At 45.3% G+C, this 24287-nt stretch overlaps 1 protein-coding gene across 3 annotated transcripts in view; it reads left to right on the forward strand.

Moving 5' to 3' along the window:
- Positions 1-20503, forward strand: part of ELAPOR2 (endosome-lysosome associated apoptosis and autophagy regulator family member 2) — an 82758-nt gene extending 62255 nt beyond the window's left edge. For 2 of the 3 annotated variants that reach the window (XM_087722425.1, XM_087722423.1), the window contains exons 11-22: positions 611-701; positions 2492-2594; positions 3082-3219; positions 4331-4594; positions 5868-6041; positions 7806-7995; positions 10645-10741; positions 12056-12157; positions 13072-13198; positions 15260-15438; positions 17609-17774; positions 20120-20503. In XM_087722425.1, the coding sequence (XP_087578551.1) occupies positions 611-701; positions 2492-2594; positions 3082-3219; positions 4331-4594; positions 5868-6041; positions 7806-7995; positions 10645-10741; positions 12056-12157; positions 13072-13198; positions 15260-15438; positions 17609-17774; positions 20120-20179 (1691 nt within the window). In that variant the 3' untranslated portion in view covers positions 20180-20503. The remainder of the gene's footprint in view (positions 1-610; positions 702-2491; positions 2595-3081; positions 3220-4330; positions 4595-5867; positions 6042-7805; positions 7996-10644; positions 10742-12055; positions 12158-13071; positions 13199-15259; positions 15439-17608; positions 17775-20119) is intronic. The other variant, XM_087722424.1, reaches the window with a different exon arrangement.
- The last annotated feature ends 3784 nt before the right edge of the window (positions 20504-24287 follow it).

Raw genomic sequence — 24287 nt, forward strand, 5'->3', positions numbered from 1 at the left:
CAAGCGTAGCGTTTCCTACAACGTCAAGAACTCGGTCTGTGGTTTTGTCCGAACCGGAGATAAGATTTTATCTGCTCTCATAATTTGGAGAGCATTTTCTCCTAAGCTTTAACCTTCACCTAAGGCTGAGCTGTGCGGTTAGGAAAAGCACATCCAACCGAGAGCAAAGGAAGATTTTCCTCCTAAGGAACTCAGCGGTCCGTGGCATGTTCTTCTTAAAGTGAGAAATGGGCCTGCTGTGCCTCCCAGAGACCCCCAAGGCCCCATTTCTTCTCTTAAAAAGTCCACAACCGTCTCCATCGATTGACCACGCTCGTTCGGGTGGCTCGCGGCATCTTCAGGTTGTCTCCATCGGCCCTTCTGGTGGCCAGAAGGTTGGAGATGGCCTCGGCTTGGACCTCTGGCCGGAAGTGGGAAGCGGTTCCGCTTCATGACCATTTGTCAATGTTCCTTGAAGGCCACTAAAGGAAGCCATGGTTCCTATACCTATGGGCAAGGGACGAGTCTCTCTCTGTGTGTGTGTGTAAAGAAAAGTGATTGGATTTAGGGAAGATTTGTTTACATTTTCAAAATCACGGGCGATCTTTTAGTTGGGACTTTCCTCTTTCAGGCTGGGAAGTTGCTGGCGATCACATCCGGAGCGGAGCAGGAGGCTCCGATAACGACTATCTCATTGTGAACCTCCACGTGCCAGGATTTAAGTAAGGAGCAGAGCCGTTTCCTCTCTCTTTTTTTAATTTTTATTTTTATTTTCCTACATATAACCCTTCCTTCCAAAGAAAAAATATTTTTTATTATCCAATATTATATCAGTTCCTCAACCCAGAACTTTTGTCATTTGCTCTTCTGCTTTCCATACACCCTATCATGCCTGGGATTCTGGGAGTTGAAGTCCACAGGACTTAAAGTCGCCAAGGTTGAGAAACACTGCTTTATTGTCTCGTAAAAATTAAGAAAACAGAACAGAAATAGCCTGCACAAGTCTAAAGATGCTCAACTTTTTATTTATTTATGAGAAATCCATTACTGAGTTTTAGGTAATGAAGATGTTCTTTTTTCAAGAGGCAGCTGGACTTTCTAGTTATTCTTTGAAGAAGTTTCGCTTCTCATCCAAGAGGCTTCTTCAGTTCTGAGCTTCTTCAGCTGAGCTCTGAGTTGAAGAAGCTCCTTGGATGAGAAGCGAAACGTCTTCGAGGAAAAACCAGAAAGTCCAGGTGCCTCTTGAAAAAAGAAGGTTTGGGACAGTGACTGGGAGAGGCATCTTGGAGTCTCAGTGGACAAACAGCTAAAGAGGAGCCAGCCGTGTGCAGCCAATGCAATCCTCAGTTGCATTAACAGAGGGATACAGTCAAGTGAAGTAGGAGGCTAAAACATAGGATGAACGGTTGCAGGAACTGGGCATGGCTAGTTTAGGGAAGAGAAGGACCAGGGGAGACATGAGGACGGTCTTCCGATATTTGGATGGCCCAGAGAGGAGGGGGTCAATCTATTTTCCAAAGGACCTGAAGGTCAAACAAGGAATAATGGATGGAAACTGACCAAGGAGAGATTCAACCTGGAAATAAGGAGGAATTTCCTGACAGTGAGAACAATCAACCAATGGAAGAGAAGTTGCCTTCAGAAGTTGTGGGAGCTCCATCAGTGGAAGCTTTCAAGAAGAGGCTGGACTGCCATTTGTCAGAAATGGTGTAGAGTCTCCTGCTTGGGCAGGGGGTTGGACTAGATGACCTACAAGGTCCCTTCCAACTCTTGTTAATCTGTATCTGGGCATAGCTAGTCTAGTGACGAGAAGGACCAGGGGAGACAGGATAGCATCTTCCAATATTGGAGGGGCTGCCACAGAGAGGAGGGGTCAAGCTATTCTCCAAAGCACCCGAAGGTCAAACAAGGAATAATGGATGGAAACTGACCAAGGAGAGATTCAACCTGGAAATAAGGAGGAATTTTCTAATAGAACAATCAACCCATGGAACAGAAGTTGCCTTCAGAAGTTGTGGGAGCTTCATCTCTGGAGGCTTTCAAGAAGAGACTGGACTGCCATCTGTCAGATATGGTGTAGGGTCTTCTGCTTGGGCAGGGGGTTGGACTAGATGACCTCCAAGGTCCCTTCTGACTCTGTTAATCTGTTAAAAAAGAACCATGACCTGGTTGACAGAGAATCTCCTTAGCAATAGCAATAGCAATAGCAGTAGACTTATATACCGCTTCATAGGCCTTTCAGGCCTCTCTAAGCGGTTTACAGAGAGTCAGCATATTGCCCCCAACAATCTGGGTCCTCATTTTACCCACCTCGGAAGGATGGAAGGCTGAGTCAACCCTGAGCCGGTGAGATTTGAACCGCTGACCTGCTGATCTAGCAGTAGCCTGCAGTGCTGCATTTAACCACTGCGCCACCTTGGCTCTTAGACAAACAGAAAGACGGGTTTTCATTTCTTGAGAGGAGCCCGTCTTGTGGCAGCTGTTAACTCATCCCTTCCACTCTGTTGAACAGGCCTCCCACGTCGGTAACGGGGGCGACGGGCTCAGAGCTTGGCCGCATCACCTTCGTGTTTGAGACCATCTGCTCTGCAGACTGTGTGCTCTACTTCATGGTGGTAAGTGAGGGGGATCCCCCGAGGACCTCTGCGTGTGGCAGAACCTCCCAGCCGTTCTTATTCCTAAGGAGGAGCCTTCTGGGTGGCCATGGGTGAACACCATCCCTCCAGGGGAGGCAGAAGAGAGAACTTCACCATTTCTGACCTCTTTCTGGACTCAGCCCTACCTAAGCAGCCTTGACGTCTCTTCGTAAAAGAGAACCCATCCCTAGCATTAAATATTTATTCGTCTAGAGCAGTGTTTCTCAACCTTGGCAACTTGAGGATGTCTGGACTTCAACTCCCAGAATTCCCCAGCCAGCATTCGCTGGCTGGGGAATTCTGGGAGTTGAAGTCCAGACATCCTCAAGTTGCCAAGGTTGAGAAACACTGGTCTAGAGGAGGGGTGTCAAACTCCAGGCCCAGGGGCCAAATACGGCACGCAGACCGCTGAGATCTCCGTCCTGCTTCTTTAACCTGGGCTTTCTTCCTGTTTTTGGGTTTCCAGGACATGAACAAGAAGAGCACCAACGTGGTGGAGTCGTGGAGCGGGGCGAAGGGCAAGCAGTCGTACGCCCACCTCATCTCCAAGAACGCCTCCTTCACCTTCACCTGGGCTTTCCAGAGGACCAACCAAGGCCAAGATGTAAGCCTCCTCCTGGCGGTCCTTCCGCTCAAAAGGGAGTTTGTCCCGTCCCCCCCCCGGTCCCCTCCCCAAGATATGAAACGAACTTTGGTTTGCAAATTCTGATCCCTGAGCAGCTGGAGGGCTACAATGCCAACGGCAGGTGGCCCTTCCCTAAGGACCTCAACGGAGACCAAGATTTCTCTTGTTAAGGGAGATTTGCTCCATTTTATGACCTTTCTTGCCACTGTTGATAAGCGAGTCCCACGGTTCTTGAGTGAACCCAGTTTCCCCCCCTTGACTTTGCTGGTCAGAAGGTCGTAAAGTGGATCATGTGACTCCGGGACATTGCCCCCTCCCCCATCATAAATATGAGTCAGTTGAATTGGAATTTGGATCACCAGATCCTGGGGTTGCTTCAAAGGTTGTAAGTGTGAAACATGGTCATAAGTCCCTTTTTTCAGGGCTGTTGTAACTTTGAACAGAGAGCATTAAAGACCTCACAGTCCTCTCGTCCTTCTTCTCCTCTTCCTCCTCCTTTTCCTCTTCCTATCTCTTCCTCCTTCTCCTTCTTTTCTTCCTTCTCCTCCTCTGATCTCTTCCTTCTTTTCCTCTTCATCTTTCTTTTCCTCCTCCTCCTCCTATCTCTTCCTCCTTATTTTCCTCCTCTTTTTCCTTCTTCTATCTCTTCCTCCTCTTCCTTTTCCTCCTCCTCCTATCTTCTCCACCTTCTCTTCCTCCTCCTCCTCCTCCTTTTCCTCCTGCTCCTTCTCCTCTTTCTCCTTCTCTTCCTTTCTCTTCTTCCTCTCCTCCTCTTAATTTTCCTCCTCCTCCTCCTCCTTTTCCTTTCTCTTCTTCCTCACCATCACCTCCTCCTCCTCCCTTCTCCAAAGTCCATTCCCTGCCAGCATCTATTATGTTCTTCAGAGGGATAAATAACCAGCTGCAAGAAAACCAGCAAGCTCAGAAGAGCCCGGAGTTCAAATCTTGAGCTGCAAATATTCTACTAAAGTAGAGATCTTACAAATGGCTCTTTATTGATCTGAGCATAGCGTGTCTTAGATGATGATGGTGGTGATGCATTTAATGGGTCTTAGTGGTCTCTTTTTTCCCCCCGGACTGTTCCTTTCAGAACAGGAAGCTGATCAACGACGTGGCCAAGATCTACTCGATCACCGTGAGCAATGCAGTTGACGGAGTGGCCTCCTCTTGCCGGGCCTGTGCTGTGGGTCTAGAACAGTCCGGCTCCTCCTGCGTCCCGTGCCCTGTTGGCCACTACATAGAGAAGGAAACCAACCAGTGCCAAGCGTGCCCTCCCAATACCTACCTCTCTATCCACCAGGCCTACGGAGAGGAACCCTGCGTCCCTTGTGGGCCTGGCAGCCAGAGCACCAAGGTAACGTTGGCCTTTGAAAGAAACGTGGAGTCGGTGGCTTGCCTAGATAGAGCAGGATGCGTCCAAGGCTTGTCCATCACCAAGTCTCTCTCAGCTTCCTCTTCAGGGGACAAAAGTTCTCTTAGCCGTTCCTCATGCAATTGTCATCTCTTGTGGATCTCAGGCCTGCCACACTTTCTATTAGTCTACTGTGCATTTTCTATCTGTACCCCCTTCCCTGACTTGGATTGTGAGTCACCCTGAGTCCCCTTCGGGGAAAAGGGCGGCATATAAATGCAATAAATTCAATTCAAATTCAATAAATTCAATTCTATGGTGGGAAAATTGGAGGGGGGGGAGAATTGTATGGGGTTAGATGCTACGTAGCCATAACAACATTCTTCTTAGAAAGCCAAGGTCATCCTTTGTCTCTGAACCTGGCCGGAGGTGAATGGGAGGAATCTGTCTTTGTGGCAGTGGGAGATTGGACCATGGGATGGACTGGTGGGTGTTGGGGGGGCAAGATCTTCAACTTTCAACTGGGGGTGGGGGGGAAACCGAGAAGCCTTCAGATTTGGGTTTTCCCAGATGTGCCAACATGGTTCTCTTAATCAATTGGAACTTTGAGGAATCCTTTTGCCTCGGACTCTGATTTAATTTTGGAGGCTACTTGGAACCCTGATGACAATTCGGTCTTCAGACCGTTATCATCTTGGTTCCTTTTCTCTGCCCTCGTTTTCTAGAGCCCTCGGGGGTCTTGTTTTGTATGGTGGTCGGGGGGGCCATGCAATATTCCACCTGTGGCCTCATCGAGGCAACATAGTGTGTCCCTATCACGTCCAAACCCCCAGATAAGCCAAATGTATGTTGTGTTTTTTAAACTGTTTTTGTTCTTTCCCCCTATGTGTTATTTTATTTCATTTCATATTTGTAAGCCGCCCAGAGTCCTTCGGGAGTGGGCGGCATATAAACTCATTAAATTGCGAATTGCAAATTACTTCCCGGGATCTTTATACCATCCCTTCTTCTGACCCATCCTTTGCAAGTAATAGTAAGCCGTTTACTCGTGAGTAAAACAACCCCCTTTTTAATAACAGGGCCATAACGGTCACAGGGATGAACAAAATATCAAACACAATTAGCCTCAACAAACTTGGGTTTAGCCTAGGAGTCCGAATTGCTTGCGGTGTACTAGAAACGAATGTTTGCCTGTGACCACCGGCCCCTCTCCAACCCCTTCTGTTTGTTTCCCCGCAGCCCCTCACTTCTCTTCCGTCCCCTCTTCTCTTCTCAGGACCGTTCGGCCTGCTACAACGACTGCCTCTTCTCCTCCGCCAGGAACAACCACAGCCTGAGCTACGATTTCAGCCGCCTGGGCAGAGTGGGCTCCTTAATGAACGGGCCCAGCTTCACCGCCAGGGGCACAAAGTTCTTCCATTTCTTCAACATCAGCCTGTGTGGCTCCCAAGTAAGCCCCTGCCCCCCCTGCACCCCCACAAGGCCAGAGCTAGGCTCATCTGTCGCCGGGGGTTTGGTCTGATCAGACGGGGGTCTTCTCTGTTGGGCCGCCTGTCCTTCGCAACCGCCCCCCCCCCCTCCGTCATTCAAGCCTTTCGGCATTCAGGATGGTTCCAGGAGCCTCGTTTTCCCCCCATGGGAGTTGAACCTGGATAACAGAGAAGCCGGTTTTGGGAAGGCGGGAGGCGGGTTTGAAGGGCGCCAGATGTGTGCTGCGGTTAAGTTGATTGTTGGTTTGGTTCCTGCCGTGCTGTTCGTTCAATGTCCAGTGCCCGGAGTCCCGGTCACGCAATTTGGGTGGCCGTATAAATCCAAACAGACAGATAAATAACACGGATCATCTTGTTGGGATCTCCAGCTGATTGGAGAATGGGAATGAAGTAGGGATTGGTTGATTCTTGGCCCTGTTGGGAAGACGTAGGCTATCAAGTGTGATCGATGGAGGGAGGGATGCAGTTTGTCTGGTCATAGATTTGGGATGCAAAAATCAGACAATTACAGAAAAAAATAATTCACTGCCACCATCTGTGATTCTAGACTCCCTCCCTCCATTCCTTCCTTCCTTCCTTCCTTCCTTCCTTCCTTCCTTCCTTCCTTCCTTCCTTCCTTCCTTCCTTCCTTCCTTATCACTGGAGGCTTTTAAGAAGAGATTGGACAACCATTTGTCTGAAATGTATTAGGGTCTCCTGCTTGAGCAGGGGGTTGGACTAGAAGACCTCCAAGGTCCCTTCCAGCTCTATTCTGATTGATTGATTCGCCTCTACCGTCATTTCAGCCAAATCCTAACCCATTGTTAGAAACACATTCCTTCCTTCCTTCCTTCCTTCCTTCCTTCCTTCCTTCCTTCCTTCCTTCCTTCCTTCCTTCCTTCCTTCCTTCCTTATCACTGGAGGCTTTTAAGAAGAGATTGGACAACCATTTGTCTGAAATGTTTTAGGGTCTCCTGCTTGAGCAGGGGGTTGGACTAGAAGACCTCCAAGGTCCCTTCCAGCTCTCTTGTGATTGATTGATTGTCCTCTACCATCATTTCAGCCAAATCCTCCCTCCCTCCCTCCCTTCTTTCTTTCTTTCTTTCTTTCTTTCTTTCTTTCTTTCTTTCTTTCTTTCTTTCTTTCTTTCCTTCAAAATACATTTATTTCCATTTCCATTTCATTTCATACAATCACATGTATACTGTGCATGACTGGGGCATATAACATTAAATAATAAACACAGCCCTCGCTTTCATAGACCATACCCCCCAAAATACAAACCCAATATGCCACCTTGACCCACCATACACCCTCTTTCACCCCCTCCAACTTACATTCTTCCTTCCAACATTCCTCTCTACTACCTACTTCCCCTCCCCCTCTGTCGCTCCTCTCTCCCAATACATTCCCTCCCTTCCTTCTCCTCCTGCCTCCAATCCTCTCTCCCACCCTCGCTTCTTCTTCTTTCTTTTTTTCTTTCTTTCCCCCTCTCTCTTTTCTCTTTATCCTTCCTTCCTCCCTCCCCCCATCTTCCCCCCCTCTCCCCCTCCCCTCCTCTCTGGCTTTTCCAAGGAATCCCCATGTCCCTTTCACCATCACGCAGCTCCGTCTTTTGGGATGGCCTCCTGGAATTTGTCAGCAAACCGGCATGAGATTGTAGAAGAGTCCCACTCTGGTTTGAGACAGGTGAAGGCGTCTGCCAGGCTCATAAATAAACCAATCGCCCCTTTCCCCTCCCCCAGGGAGAAAAGAGAGCCGTCTGCGCGGACAACATCACGGACGTTACGCTGAAGGACATGGTGTCCGAGTCAGAAGATTACTCCAACGTCGTGAGGGCCTTTGTCTGCCAGTCGACCATCATCCCACCGGACAGCAAGGGCTTTCGCACCGCTTTGGCCCTCCAGTCCAACAGCCTGGCCGACGTCTTCCTGGGTAGCCGCCTCCTTGGGTTGATGCCAGGATGAGCCCCCGTAAAGCAGAGCCCGAGGGGAATCGGGTGCCTTGGACCTCCGCCCAACCGGGCTCTGATTTGTGGAAATAGGAGGATTTGCAATGAGTAATTTTTGCAAGCCTAAAGACCGGCCTCAGGGAAGATGCCAACGCCCCCCCCCCCCCCTGTTACTGAGGCTTTTTATACAGGAGTATCTACTAATAAATATCCCTGTTTGATCGACCAGCTGATTTTAATGGATTACTGAATTAGTACTTAAAATCATGTGGTCGCACATCATCCATTCTGGGAGTTGAAGTCCCCAGGACTTCAAGTTGTCAAGGTTGAGAAACACTGCTCTAACCGATATTTTTGTGAAAATATCGGTTAGAGCAGGGAAAATGTTCAGGGGCTCTAATGACCTGAAGGAAGTCTAAAATACTTGCAGTTTTATTATACATACATACATACATACATACATACATACATACATACATACATACATACATATATATTAGATTTTTTTTACAACCCCTGGTAAGCCCCAATTATGGGAGGAAGCTAACTGCTTCCATCATCTGTCTATCGGCTCGTCACAAGAGTCCATCACGACAGAAACCCAATATTTTTACTGTTGCCTTTGTTATATTTGTGTTTTTTTATTTGTGCTGATAAATAAATAAAGGGAGACTAGTATAGATCCATTTCAAGCTATTTATCTCTCATCAGCTAGCCATACCCTTACTGGGAATTGAACCTGGGCTATATTACATCCTAGGCAAACTTCTTAGCCATTAGGCCACAGGCTCTTATCTGTTATCAGCGAAGCCAGGGTGAAAGGTATCTATTAGATTTCCCAGTAAGGGTATGGCTAGCTGATGAGAGCTAAATAGCTTGAAATAGATCTATACTAGTCTCCCTTTATTTATTTATCAGCACAAATAAAAAACATATATATATGCTGTGCTTATTGATAGAAGAAAAACCTTCTTTTAAGACTTGGAGGTGATTTTTTGGGGTAGTTTTCTATACTTAATTGCTAACAAATTAGGCTCCAAATTACTTTTAAAAGAAAGCTTCCTTTATCCAGATGCCTCCATTGATCAAGGGGCATCATTACAAATTCATGCGGGGAAGCTTCAGAGCTTAATTGGTTTAACCGAGTAACATTCGTCTTCCTTTCTTTGAGTCAAAAAAATAATAATCTTGTTCACAAAAATATCGGTTAGAGCAGCGTTTCTCAACCTTGACAACTTGAAGTCCTGGGGACTTCAACTCCCAGAATCCCCCAGCCAGCATAGCTGGCTGGGGGATTCTGGGAGTTGAAGTCCCCAGGACTTCAAGTTGCCAAGGTTGAGAAACCCTGGCTGAGAGCCTTCATTGAGTTGAAATTCCTTCCTGGGGATTATATTCATGTCCTTTTCTTGGCGAGGATAGGCAAATAGTTTCTCACCACTTTTTTTCTGGAATCTTTTTTTCAATTTCCAGGCTAATCTAAATGCTCACGTACCGTTAACCAGCGGTTGGTTCCTACCGGTTCGGCCCGGTTCGGCTGAGTAGGTAGTAACTCGGCTGCCCATGCACCCAAACTGGTACTATTGAATTGAATTGAATTGAATTTATTGCACTTATATGCCACCCTTTTCCCCGGAGGGGACTCAGGGCGGCTCACAATCCAAGTCAGGGAAGGGGATACAGATAAGTGATAAAAAGACAAACAAAACAATACACAATTTAAAAGCACACAACAACCATACCATTCGAGGGGGGGGGGGGCAACGGCTCTTTAGCCCCAGGCCTGTCGGAACAGCCAGGTTTTAAGGGCTTTGCGGAAGGCCTGGAGGGTGGTGAGGGTTCGAATCTCCACGGGCCATCTTGATTTTCACTTCTGCGCATGCGCATAACAATCTCCATTGCAGAAATGTGATTTTCCGCCCTTTTCTTACGTTCTGCGCATGCGCAGAGCTTTTTAGCGCATGTGCATGAAATGTGCATTTGGCATGCGCAAAAAAATGTGCACGTCGAGCCAGCAGTAACGCTGGTACCAACCCACCCCCTGCCGTTAATGTTCTGACAGCCAAAGCGAGGACGATGGAGGCGGTGCAATCTATGTGCGCAAAACTTTATTGAATACATCATTTCGGCACTGATGAGGGGAAAACCAGATCTAGCTCATTCCTGCTCAAACCCCCATAATTAAAGTATAGGATTCTCCCCCACCTCTATTAGCGGAGTTCACATTATCCAATTGATTCTCGTTATATTGTTTTGAGAAAAAGCCTTTGACTTAGGTGAACACCTGCCAAAGTGTCCTTGGCTCCCACGGCTGGTCCTCTTGGTGTCTGCAGCCTACATCCCATCTCACCCTTCCCTCCCCCCTGATTCTTTGGCAAGCTGAGAAGCGACAATGGTTGCAACAGCATAAGGGTGCTTCGAACTTGACACGTACATTTAATTCTTCCACGCAGTCCTGAGGATTTTTATAAGAAAACCAGAAAATATATCGAGCGTTGAAACGACCCCAGTTGGCCTTAGACTAACTTGCGTTGTAACAAATCAAATCTGCCTGATAACGTTTTGTGGAATATACAGTCTCTTTTCCCAACCGCCTGTAAATTCTTTCAGAAATGGATTCCTTTTCTTCTTTGCAGGAGCAACGGTTGAAACCACCCTGGGAAATGTTCATATTAAGCCAGAAATGTTTGCGCCATCTGAAACGAAGCTGCCTGATGTTCATTTTTATTACAAGTAAGTAGAAGAACGAATCACCCGATTCTTCGTTCTCCTTTTCAATCTGCAGAGGGAATGTGAAAATTCAGGAGACGCTTAGACTGTCATCAAGGACCAAATTAAATAGTCTGGAGGCACCAAAATCTGTTTTGACTGTGGGGGTTATAACCCTCCTGTAATATCAATGCTTGCTTTCTTTTTTCTCTCTCTCTCTCTGGCTACGTTCTGTTTTGGCATCAAATCGAGGAAAGAAGCAATCTAGAACTAAGGAGAAATTTCCTGACAGTGAGAACAATTAATCAGTGGAAGAGAGAGAAAGAGAAGGAGAGAGGAAGGAGAAGAAAGGGTAGGAGTAGGGGAGAGGTAAGGGAAGGAAGAAGGGGAAGGAGAGGAGGAAGGAAGGAAGTAGAAAAGGAAGGGATGGAGAAAAGAAAGAGAAAATAAGGTGGTGTCATAGCAGGTGTGAAGGATGGTAAACAAAGCACTCCAAATTATACCTTATAACCTTTTAAATGGAATAATAATAATATAAGAATGGCAAAGAAAAAGAATAACTATGTGAATGTATACCTATAACTGTATGTAAGAGAATAAATGACAGTAAAAATATAAAGCACGATATAGGTAAATAATATTTGGTCATAAATAGCTAAGTACAAATAAATAAAGATTTGTACATGGATAACGAATACGGAGATTATGAACACAAGATAGAAATGTATAGAAGGGAAAACACTCACTGCAAAGAAACCAATTCGGAACTGCTGTATGATATACGAAGGAACTTCTTGTTCCTATGTTGTTTTTAAGTCATGTGTTTGTTTCTGTTGATGTGCTTATGTGTTTAAAATAAAAATTTATTTAAAAAAAAATCAGTGGGACAGAAGTTGCCTCCAGAAGTTGTAGATGCTCCAACACTGGAAGTTTTTAAGAAGATGTTGGATAGCCATTTGTCTATCAGTAATGAATAAACTATATAATAGTATCTGAAAGAAGGAAGTGGGGGGAAAAAAAGCAATAAAATAGCTTGGACCTTTTCATGAAGCCGCTAGGCGTAGAGCCTGACTTAAGAGTCTCTTTATTGCCAAATTGAAGAGCTGCTAATAAGTATAAAAACTGGCAATAACTTCATAAAATCCAGCCAAAGCTTCCTTTGCAGCCGAGACAAGCGTGGGGTGGCGGGGGGGGGGGGGGAGAATCCCCTTCTCGGGGGGTCAACATCCCGACCAATGAACCCAACCAAAGGAAGCACCTCGTTCTTCACCGCAGGAGGCAGAGAGGGTCGAATCTCTCTGGGCAACACCTGGAATTCTTTTCCTCCTTTCTGCCCAGATCTTCAGGAGCTTCTGCCACTTGCGAACACGGGCGGGCGTCTGTCGTGACGATGCGGTGCAACCCCACGAAACTTGGCCAGGGAGAAATTTCCGTCCCCAGGTATGTGTTACGACGAGAAACCCGAGCGGAGGCCTCCCAGTGGATCTCCGTCCTCCTGAGTCCTTTAATAGGCTTGAGATTCTTTCAGAAGGTTCTTGGAAGAAGCCCCCGTATACGCTCAGTTTCACCTTCAATTTAAGTGAAACCGGGAGAGCCTCTCGGGCGGGATTCCTCGGCCATTTTGGTCCACGGATCCTTCTGGAAAACCTGGCAGTCATCTGTGGGCTTCTTCTCAGGAGAATGTATTTGGTTGCCTAAAGATAAAATGCACAAAGGAAGCGACTTACACTCTGTGAGCAAAATATTAAAAATAATCCAAAAACATTAGATATAGTGAGATATATTCAGGTTAACTGAGTTTTCTGGTGGCCTAGAGCGGGGAGGTCTCTCCTCACCATCAGGAGGCTGTGAGTTCAATCCTAGGTAGAAAATTGAATTTATTGCACTTATATACCCCTTTCCTTGACATAGTTGCACCAACCTGAACTCTTGACCATGTGCAAACAGTGCACAATGATAAACAGTGTACGGATCGCTGCTTGCAGAAGAGCAGCCCCTGGGTGAATCCAGATGTGCACGTCAGAATCAAAAGAGGGGGAGACCGAGTGTTGGAGAGTGGAACACTTCCTGCAGGATGTCCCAAAAGTACGCTGAGTAACGAAGTAGAAGGCGGCCCATTAAAGACGCAGAGTGCTCATAACCTATTTATCTTGGCCGCAGGAGTTGAACAGATCACACTTTCCCATTTTCAGAACATTGTTAATGGCCAACTTGGCAATGGGCGTGTGGTGTTGTGTTTTTTTTGCAGTCCATGGACTGATGGTGTGACAGGGTGGAAACTTCTACGAGAACCAATTAAGTTAATTGTCTCTTCTGAATGCATCGCTCTAACCCAGCCAGCGTTTCTCCTCCAGTTCTTGTCCTGCAGGTACCTGCGATGGGTGTATGTTCAACTTCTTGTGGGAAAGCGCAGAAGCGTGTCCCATGTGCACCGAGCAGGATTATCACGAGATCGAGGGGGCTTGCAAAAAGGGGCACCAGGTAATTAACCAAAGTCATTCTTTGGTGGCGGCGGCATCAACACAGGTTGTGTAGTTAGACGTTATATTCCGACATTATATTTAGTATTAAAAAAATACTAATCCTGTTACAAATTTGGGCAGGGCACAAGGAGCCCCCAAGTATTTCACCAATGACCTTCATCCTTCCCTTTTTCCTCCCAGGCGAAGAGCTACAACAAGAGATGCTTCAAAATACGAGAATATATACTCAGACTTAAAACCAGTACAAACGTTTAAATGAGAAACACGAAGGAAGGGATAATAGGGCAGTTCTTGAGGACAATTGTCTCCAAGGCATCAGTGTGATCAAGGGCCGGTTTTCTGTAGAGGGCTGGAGCTGGGGATGAAAACGGGTGTGGATGAATGCCCTTGGATATCTTGAATTCAAAAGAAAGGGGGAGAAACTGGCCAAGCGTCTTAAATGTGGCCCTATAATCAAGGGGTCCAGAGGGTACCAGATAATACATCGAGGGTGAAAAGTATTGTTTGAATGGAAGATTTAGTCCCAAGGAGAAAGGATTGGGTCTTCCACCAACGGAGGTTCTTGGTCATCCAGTCATGGTTGTCCCAAAGGTGCTTTTTCAAAAGGCAACTGGATTTTTCTTTGCTTTTTGAAGATGTTTTGGTTTTCATCCGAGAAGCTTCTTCAGTTCAGAAGCTTCTTGGCTGAGGAGTGAAATGTCTTCAAGGAAAAAAAGAAAAAAAAGGCACCTTTGGGACAACCAAGAACCTCCCTAGATGGAAGACCCAGTCCTTTGCAAAGATTCTTACAGGAAATGCTACGAATTCCCTGGCCCAGACAGGCAAGGACTTCTCCAGCCAAAGGAGACCTTCAGGAACATGCAGATTAGTTCAACTTCTAGAAGAAATATCTTGCAAGTGAGGCCTGGCTTAGAAACATAACAGAGAGGAGTCAATTTCATGTGCTGTGCAACGAGGAAGGGAGGAAAAACACTACTAGTTGTATTCCTATCCTCACTATCTACTTACAGTGGAATTATCTGTCCTCAGTGGAAATCATAGGCCAGTGATAGCTAACCTTTTCTGGACTGAGTGCCCAAAGTGTGCGCATGTGCGCTTGAACCCCAAAAATACAATGCGTGTGTGTGCCCCCCCACATGTGCCCCGTCCCCTGCGCATGCGCACACAGCCTCCTGAATGCCCCCTGTGCATGCGTGGCAGGGACCCGAAGACCAGGTGGTCGACGGGAAGTGCATGCGCGGTGGAACTGAACTGGGGCAACAGCTAGCGGGCCATCAGAGAGGGTGCTGTGTGCCACCTCTAGCATTCATGGCAATAGGTTCACCATCAAGGTCGTGGACGATGGTTGATTGGATGCTGAGGCTCCTAGGATGTTTCATTTTGATATTAAATTATTTAAATAAAAAAAACATATCTCTATCTATCTATCTATCTATCTATCTATCTATCTATCTATCTATCTATCTATCTATCTATCTATCTATACGTACACATACACATACATATATACATATAGATGATAGATAGATAGATAGATAGATAGATAGATGGATGGATGGATGGATGGATGGATGGATGGATGGATGGATGGATGGATGGATGGATGGATGGATAGATAGTTACATGGATAGATAGTTACATAGATAGATAGATAGATAGATAGATAGATAGATAGATAGATAGATAGCTATTAGATTTTTACAACCCCCGGTATGCCCAAATACACAAATACAACATAGATGATAGGTAGGTAGGTAGGTAGGTAGGTAGGTAGATAGATAGATAGATAGATATAGAGAATAGATAGGTAGGTAGGTAGGTAGGGAGAGAGAGAGAGAGAGAGAGAGAGAGAGAGAGAGAGATGATTGATAGATAGAACGTACATGCATTATTCCTTAGGTCTCCTTCGCTCTCATGGAATTGGCTGATTATGTCATTGCTTAAACAGAAGCTCCATAGAACTGAACGGAATTGCCTCCTAGGAAAAACCAAAGGTATACAATTGGTTGATTGGTTGATGGGTTGACTGATTCCTCCATCCCTTCTCTCTGTGTCTTAGGAAACCTTGTACGTCTGGAATGAGCCCAAGTTGTGCATCAAAGGGGTTTCCTTGCCTGAAAAAAAGATTATCATCTGTGAAACGGTGGATTTCTGGCTGAAAGTCGGCGCAGGGGTCGGGGCCTTCACGGGAGTCCTGCTCATTGCCTTAACTTGCTATTTCTGGAAGAAAAATCAGAAGTGAGTCCCAGACGTCCTTTTCAAGGAGCTATCGAGTCGATCGGCTGATTTTTGCACAGTTAAATCCATCAGTTCAGGGTTTCTGGGTTTCTAGATCTCTTCTTCCAGGGCTGGGTTGCTGCCGGCACTCCTTCCGATTCACTTCGTGCACGCTTTGCTGCGCGCATGTGCGCATTTGCCTGTAAGTTGTTTTGCGCATGAAAAAAGGACTAAAAGAACAGGCCAGCAATGGCAGCAGCAACCAGGGAACTGGTTCGGGGGCGCGGCCAGCCTGCCGTCCCGACCTGTTCGGCGACCCAGTCCCAATTTCCACTACTGGTTCGCCCGAAATGATGCAAACAGGTAGCGACCCATCTCTCTCTTGTTCTCAGCTGGGGTACCTCTTTTTATCCCCCCCCAAAAATGAATCATCTCAAGAATTATGCAGGAGTGGGGGAAATGCCCCTGAAAACACCCCCAAAGTCCTCCCTACTTTTGATCTACAAGTTAACATTTGTGTTATCTCGTTTCTGAATCTGGTAGGAAGTTCGGCTCAATTGTATTAAGCATCTACCTAAAGAACCTTTTCTTATCTCACTAATTAATACCTCCAGAATATAGTTTGTGTGAGTTGACAAGATTGATTCTTTTTTTTCTATTAGTTTATAGTATAAAAAACAAAAAAAAAATTAGTAGGAAAATAGGGGAGGGAGAAGAGAAGGGAAGAATGTAGGAAAAGGGGAAAAAAGAAAGAAAAGCTGATGAATTCTGGTGCAGTAGAATAACAGCATCAAACCTCAACTTTCTATGCTTGCATAATACTATGAACTTGCCATTTCTAGAACAACAAACCCATCTAATCGGTAAAACCCAAAATCAAAGTTTCAGGTTTTGTCCACCTCAAGCACAAAGTCCAGAAATGGTTTCCAAGCAGAAACAAAAGTAATTGTGTTTTTTCCTTTAATAAGAAGCATAATTTCTGAAGATGAACCTTGATAAAGTAAAGTACAAATAGCATAGATGCTTTATGTGACAATATATGTGACTGTATATAAAATTAGCAGTTCGTTGAAGGCACCAAACTGTAGCAACTATGGCAACTTTAAGGCTTGTGGATTTCCTCAGGATCTTTTGACATATATATATATATATATATATATATATAGATAGATAGATAGATAGATAGATAGATAGATAGATAGATAGATAGATAGATAGATAGAGATATAGATATAGCTATAGCTATAGCTATAGCTATAGCTATAGATAGATAGATAGATAGATAGATAGATAGATAGATAGATAGATAGATAGATAGATAGATGATAGATAGATAGAGAGATAGAGATAGAGATAGAGATAGATAGATAGATAGATAGATAGATAGATAGATGATAGATAGATAGATAGATAGATAGATAGATAGATAGATAGATAGATAGATAGATGATAGATAGATAGATATAGAGATAGAGATAGAGATAGATAGATAGATAGATAGATAGATAGATGATAGATAGATAGATATAGAGATAGAGATAGAGATAGATAGATAGATAGATAGATAGATAGATAGATAGATGATAGATAGATAGATAGATAGATAGATAGATAGATAGATGATAGATAGATAGATATAGAGATAGAGATAGAGATAGATAGATAGATAGATAGATAGATAGATAGATAGATAGATAGATAGAGATATAGATATAGCTATAGCTATAGCTATAGCTATAGCTATAGCTATAGCTATAGATAGATAGATAGATAGATAGATAGATAGATAGATGATAGATAGATAGATAGATAGATAGATGATAGATAGATAGATATAGAGATAGAGATAGAGATAGAGATAGATAGATAGATAGATAGATAGATAGATAGATAGATAGATAATACGTTGTATTTTAACTTTAGGAAGAGGTAATAAAGATCCTTTTTTTTGTTTAGTGAAAAAAAATTAAGAAAATGAAACAAAAACTAGCCATTTCTACGACGACAAACCTATTTAATCACTAAAACCCCAAATCAAAGTTTCAGGGTTTTTTCCCCCACCTCAAGCAAAAAGTCCAGAAACGGTTTCCAAGCAGAAACAAAAGGAATTGTGGGTGTTGTTTTTTTTTTTTTTAAATCAAAGCAGTCGGTTTAGCCACAACGTTTCCTTTGTCTGTATTGTTTCCCACAGATTGGAATATAAATACTCAAAACTGGTGATGACGGCCAATTCCAGAGAGTGTGAGCTGCCTGCGGCCGACAGCTGTGCGATCATGGAAGGAGAAGACAACGAAGAGGAAATTGTGTATTCGAATAAACAGTCCTTGCTGGGAAAGCTCAGGTCCCTGGCCACCAAGGTTTCTTTTCTTTAAAAAAAAAAGCTTTTGTTTTTATTCTCTTTTATATGTAGCTACAGGTATACAGTCACATACAAGCTATTATTCTTACTTCTCTTTATCACTTATAGATTTGTTTTTCCCATATAAAACATTCTGGGCTGCTTTGCTTACCATCCCATACACCTCTTTTATAGTATCCCCACCCTATTTTTATCTTTTCTTTTCATCTTTCCCTTTCTTCTCTCCTTCCTTCCTTCTTCCTCTCCTTTCCCTGTCCTTCCTCCCTTGCCTCTCCCTTACTCCTCTCTTCCTTTTCCTCCTCCTACCCTCTCTCCTTCTCTTTCTCTCCCTTCCCTCCTTCCTCTCCTTTCCTCTTTCTTCCTTCTCTCCCTTCCTCTCTCCTCCTCCTGCCCTCTCTCCTTCTCTCCCTTCCCTCCTTCCTCTCCTTTCCTCTTTCTTCCTTCTCTCCCTTCCTCTCTCCTCCTCCTGCCCTCTGTCCTTCTCTTTCTCTCCCTTCCCTCCTTCCTCTCCTTTCCTCTTTCTTCCTTCTCTCCCTTCCTCTCTCCTCCTCCTGCCCTCTCTCCTTCTCTCCCTTCCCTCCTTCCTCTCCTTTCCTCTTTCTTCCTTCTCTCCCTTCCTCTCTCCTCCTCCTGCCCTCTCTCCTTCTCTTTCTCTCCCTTCCCTCCTTCCTCTCCTTTCCTCTTTCTTCCTTCTCTCCTTTCCTCTCTTCTCCTCCTGCCCTCTCTCCTTCTCTTTCTCTCCCTTCCCTCCTTCCTCTCCTTTCCTCTTTCTTCCTTCTCTCCTTTCCTCTCTTCTCCTCCTGCCCTCTCTCCTTCTCTTTCTCTCCCTTCCCTCCTTCCTCTCCTTTCCTCTTTCTTCCTTCCTTCCTCTCTTCTCCTCCTACCCTCTCTCCTTCTCTTTCTCTCCCTTCCCTCCTTCCTCTCCTTTCCTCTTCCTTCTCTCCCTTCCTCTCTTCTCCTCCTACCCCCTCTCCTTCTCTTTCTCTCCCTTCCCTCTTTCCTCTCCTCTTTCTTCCTTCTCTCCCTTCCTCTCTTCTCCTCCTCTCTCTCCTTCTCTTTCTCTCCCTTCCATCCTTCCTCTCCTTTCCTCTTTCTTCCTTCTTTCTTCCTTCTCTCCCTTCCTCTCTTCTCTTTCTCTCCCTTCCCTCCTTCCTCTCCTTTCCTCTTTCTTCCTTCTCTCCCTTCCTCTCTCCTCCTCCTGCCCTCTCTCCTTCTCTTTCTCTCCCTTCCCTCCTTCCTCTCCTTTCCTCTTTCTTCCTTCTCTCCCCTTTCCTGGGAGAGAGAATTTCTGACTGCAGAATTAAATAAGTTAGTGGGAAATGCGGCTGAATTGCCAACACGGATAGTCTTTCTCTTACAATATTTGTTTAGTGACTGTTCGAAGTGGCAACAGCAGCTAAAAATGTGCCTTTACGACTGGTTCTCGCCCTTACGACTGGCGCTATTGATTGGGGCCTTCTCTGTTGGCTTCCCACAAGCAAAGTCAATCGGGAAAGTAGGATTTGCTTAATGACCATATTGATTCACTGAGTATTGATGGCAAAAAGATGATAAAATATGTCGTGATTCACTTAGCAGCCATCTCACTTAGCAATGGAAATTCCAGTCTCAATTGTGGCCGCCTGTACAGAATGTTTCATAAATATGACTGGTTATTGCACAGTGCCAATTTTGTGGGAAAACGTCCTCCATGCTCTTTTATTATTGTTTCTTACGGTACAAATCTTGTCTCCCCTTCTTGTGAATTTTCCCCTCTTTTTCATTGGTTATTTTCCCCCTATTTAACTCGAGGACGATGGAACTGTTCCTTCCTGTAAAACCATCGTGTCTCCATCCCTCTAAACTCCAAAGCAGCTTCCAGAAAATCTTTGGAAAGCTATTTCACACTTAGACGATTAACCATATTCAAAACGGAACCTTTTAACAAGAAATGTTAAAGCGGAATAAAAAGTTGTGCTTGAAAGATAATTCTCCTCCCACCCCACATACATATATTACATGTATGTATTACACACATGTACTATGTAGAAACTCAGTCCTTGCACACAGATGGACACACACACACACACTGCTATATGTGAGATCAGATATTTTTGTTGTATTTCCCCTATTATTAAGTGAGGACCCAGATTGTTGGGGGGGTCAAGAGGCTGATTCTGTAAACCGCTCAGAGGGGGCTGTAAAAGCACTGTGAAGCGGCCTATCAGTCTAAGGGCTATTGCCATTTTGTCGTGTTGATGGAACGAGGCTTTTTGTAGTACACAACATTTAGGAGATGCCCTTTGCTCAGCTCTGCTGCCCGGATCAGTGGTCTCCTCCAAACTTCTTTCTTTTCTGACCTAGGAAAAAGAAGACCGCTTCGAATCTGTCCAGCTGAAATCCTCCAGATCTCAAAATATATGACGGTTCGGTTCTGCCCTTCGAGCCCAATTTCCATTTCCAGGGGGACCAATGCTTCAAACTCGTGCTGGACCACATCGGAGGAACTGGCTTCCTGCGTGAGAAACGTTGAGCGATGGAGACAGAAAGCAACAGAGAAAGAGAAGAAGAAGAAGAGGGAAGGAGAAAAGGAGACACTGCCTTATCACGAGACTCAGTTGCCAAAAGCAAAGCCAGCCCTTGGCACCCCACATCTGGCTCAACTCAGGGAAGGAGGAACAATGGATGGGTTGGCTCAGAGGCAGGAAATCTGCATGGCGTTTCCTTAAAATACACAGTTGCAAGGAATTTGAGAAACGGAGAGTTTTTCTGCCCTCCCTGCTCCCTGGCTTCCCATCCTCCGTTCCAGATGTTGCTTCACTCTGCCCTGGGAGAGAAGGTCCTACCTGACGCCAGGTAGATGCCAACCTGCGCATTGCTCTGGCATGGCCGATGCTGCTTCTCGCTATCCCTCAAGTTCCCTGCTGTCGCCCACATGAAACTACTCGAGTCTTAGAAGGTGGCCAGGCTCCCCCCCCCCCCCCCCCCGGATGAGCTGTGGCTCGCCACGTTGAGTTTTCCGTCTTGACATGGAAACATCCATCGATGCTTGGAACCGAAGAATGGTTCCGGTTTCGGCTTTGGAAAAGAGGGTGCTTGGCCTAGGAAGCAGTGGTGAGGTCTTGGTGAGGATTGGAAATCTAGTTTCTCTCCAGCGGAAGCAGCTTCTCCTAGTTGCAGATGCGCCCAGGAGGTGGACCACACTCAAGGACAACAACGTCACTCTCTACATGGGTATCCAGAAGGGCACACCTTACTCCTCCGTCTTCGGTGGGACTTACTCCCTAACAAGAATGGCCAGAGAGTTTGTGCAGTTCACACTCACACCTAAACCCATTGGCTTTACACAGCCCTTTTCTTACGGGGGGTCACTTTCCCTGTGCTTAACACCTTCATCCTTCCCATGCGCACTCTTCCCAAGGGTGGGTGTGAAACATGGGACTGTTAAGGTCCTGGGTTTGTTCATGAGGCATTAGCTGCCTTTTAAAGCACCGATGCCCCAGGGCTACCGAATGTAGAACCTTCATCTCCACGTTCACCTGAAAAGTTTGAATGCTTAAGGGTCTCTGTACGTTTTCTGGATCTATGCACACATTTTTTTAGAGCTAGAGGGAAATAATCAGTGCAAATTGAGCTTTAAAAAAAGCGATAAAATCTTACTGTCGGGGTTCCAAATAGCATCCAAAATTAAGGCAAAGTATTGCTCAAAGTTCCCATTTATTAAGAGAGCCATGTTGGCACATCTGGGAAATCCCGAATCTAGAAGCTTCCCGGTTTTCCCCACCCAGTTGAAAGTTCAGGATCTTGCCCCCAACACCCACAAGCCCATCACATGGTCCAATCTCCCACTGCCATGCTGGCAGCTTCCACCTATCCAGTCAGGTGCAGAGACAAAGAATGACCTTGGCTTTCTAGAAAGAATGTTGTTATGGCTACATAGCATCTAACTCCATACAATCCTCCCATTTTCCCACCATAGAAAATGCCTAGTAGAATAATAGAAAGTGTGGCAGGCCAAAGACCCAAAAGAAAAGATGGCTGCACGCTTCTTCTGGGGGTGCCCTTCCTGTGGCAACAGAAGAAATATTCAAGGGGGAGAGAGGCAGAAATGGGGTATAAAAGCCGAGAGGCTGAAAGAGGAGGATGAACTCATGGATCATCAAAGCTTTTCCCGTGTAAGATTGAGATTGTCTTGGCAACGTCTCAGCGAGGTCTCACTCACCATCCTCAGTCTGGGTTTTTGGGCACCTCCGGTCACGTTTTAAGCCCAAAATACCAGCCTGAAGATGGCGAGTGAGACCTCGCTGAAACGTCGCCAAGACAATCTCAATCTTACACGGGAAAAGACCCGAATACAACAAGACCAGCGTTTGTGTGTGTGTGTGTGTGTGTGTTTATAAACAGGTGTGTAATACAAAGCACTGAAGAAAAATGAAGTGGGGGTACTGTAGTGAGGGTGGTTTTTTTAAAAAGAAAAAAGAAGTGATTCATCTGCTGTGGTTTACGGTGGACGTTTGATGAATCGTCCTTTTGCTGAATGAAAACCTGAATCTGAATCTCTCTGCATTCTGAATAATTATCCCAGGCTCCCAATACTGGATTCTGAAGATTTTATTCATCGTTCATAGGGAAGAAATGTGCTGCACGCAGTGGCAGAATATAAGGGTTTTCTCTTTCTTTCTTCCTGTGTGTGTGTGTGTGTGTCACAGAAATTCAGAGAGCGTTTGCAACTCCTCAGTGTTAAAATTGTGTTGTGCCTCACCTGTCAAACACAGGCGCACAAAAGATGCAACCCCCAGCACATTTTCTTTACACCTTTGAATGCTTGAACAAAAGAATCTTGAGCGTTTTTACTCAGAAGTAGAAGTTGCAAGGGGTTTCAGTGAGATTTACTCCGTAGTCGCTGTGCATTGGATAAATAATTATAAAGCCCCCCACCCTTTTTTTTTTGTATATTTGGTGAGCTTTTGTTTATAACGTTTTCTTTATTTATTTGCTGTAACAGTTTGCGAATCCTCGACTTGCGACCACAAGTGACCCCAAAATTTCCTTTGCTAAGAGAGAGAGAGAGACAGTTCCCTGAGTTTTGCCCTATTTTGCGACCTTTCTGGACGACGTTGTTAAGCGAATCACTGCAGTTGTTAAGTGAGTAGCACGGTTGTTAAGTGAATCTGGTTTCCCCCTTGACTTTCCTCGTCAGAAGGTCGCAAAAGGTGACCCCAGGACATTGCAACCGTCATAACTATGAGTCGGTTTCCAAGAGTCTGAATTTTGCGTGTGAAAAATGTCACTTTTCCCCCAATGCTGTTGTAACTTCAAATGGCCACTAAACAAACTGTTGTAAGTCAAGGACTAGCATTGCTCTTTACTTGACAGGCATTGTGGTATTATTATTATTATTATTATTATTATTATTATTATTTATCTTTAGAACGTCTAAGGCAGTGTTTTTCAACCTTGGCAACTTGAAGATGTCTGGACTTCAACTCCCAGAATTCCCCAGCCAGCATTCGCTGGCTGGGGAATTCTGGGAGTTGAAGTCCAGACATCTTCAAGTTGCCAAGGTTGAAAAACACTGGTCTAAGGGACATCCCCCTTGGTTTAAGCCAGAGGTCCCCAAACTTGGCAACTTTAAGATGGGTGGACGTCAACTGTTGAAGTCCACAAGTTTTAAAGTTGCCAAGTTTGGGGACTCCTGGTTTAAACAGTAGAAGCCGGCCTTTTGGTTGCGTTGCTAAAATGAGCATGGGGTATTTTGAAAGTGTGGGGCCCAAGCGCTTAGAAGGCTTCCTACTTCCACATTTCTTCAAGGATTCAAGAGATGCTCGAGGAGCGGCTGAAGATGAGGGGTTTCCTCTGAAAGCGACGGAAGCCCAGTTGTGCTTCTAGGGAACACAAACGGCATGGAAGGGAGCACTTCCTCCTCATGCTCCGGTTTTGCCACGGTGTGGGAAGAGGGTGGGGAAGCTGCCAACTCAGGAAAGATTGTTTTAAAACAAAGAAACAGAAGAATAGAAGCCCTGTGTCAGGGTTCCAAATAGCACCCAAAATTAAATCAGAGTCCCAGGCAAAGGATTCCTCAAAGTTCCAATTTATTGAGAGAGCCATGTTGGCACATCTGGGGAAACCCAAATCTGAAAGCTTCCCGGTTTCCCCCACCCAGTTGAAAGTCCAAGATCCTGCCCCCCCAAACCTACCAGTCCATCCCATGGTCCAATCTCCCACTGCCACACTGGCAGCTTCCACCCATCCAGTTCCGGTCAGGTGCAGAGGTGCAGAGACAAAGGATGACCTTGGCTTTCTAGAAAGAATGTTGTTATGGCTACATAGCATCTAACTCCCCACTCAATTTTCCCACCATAGAAAATGCATAGCAGAATAATAGAAGCAGGCCAAAGATCCAAAAGAAAAGATGGCCTCACACCTTGGCTGTCTCATAACCAATTCGGTAGAAGAACCGGCCAGGCTTTCCAGAAGAACATTGTTCTCCTTTAAAAGCAACATCCTCAAAACAGTTGTTGCTTTAACAAAC

Source organism: Thamnophis sirtalis, unplaced genomic scaffold (assembly GCF_051295495.1).
Source record: "Thamnophis sirtalis isolate CommonGarterSnake01/CBP01778 unplaced genomic scaffold, rThaSir2_p1.2 scaffold_9, whole genome shotgun sequence".
NCBI lineage: Eukaryota > Metazoa > Chordata > Lepidosauria > Squamata > Natricidae > Thamnophis > Thamnophis sirtalis.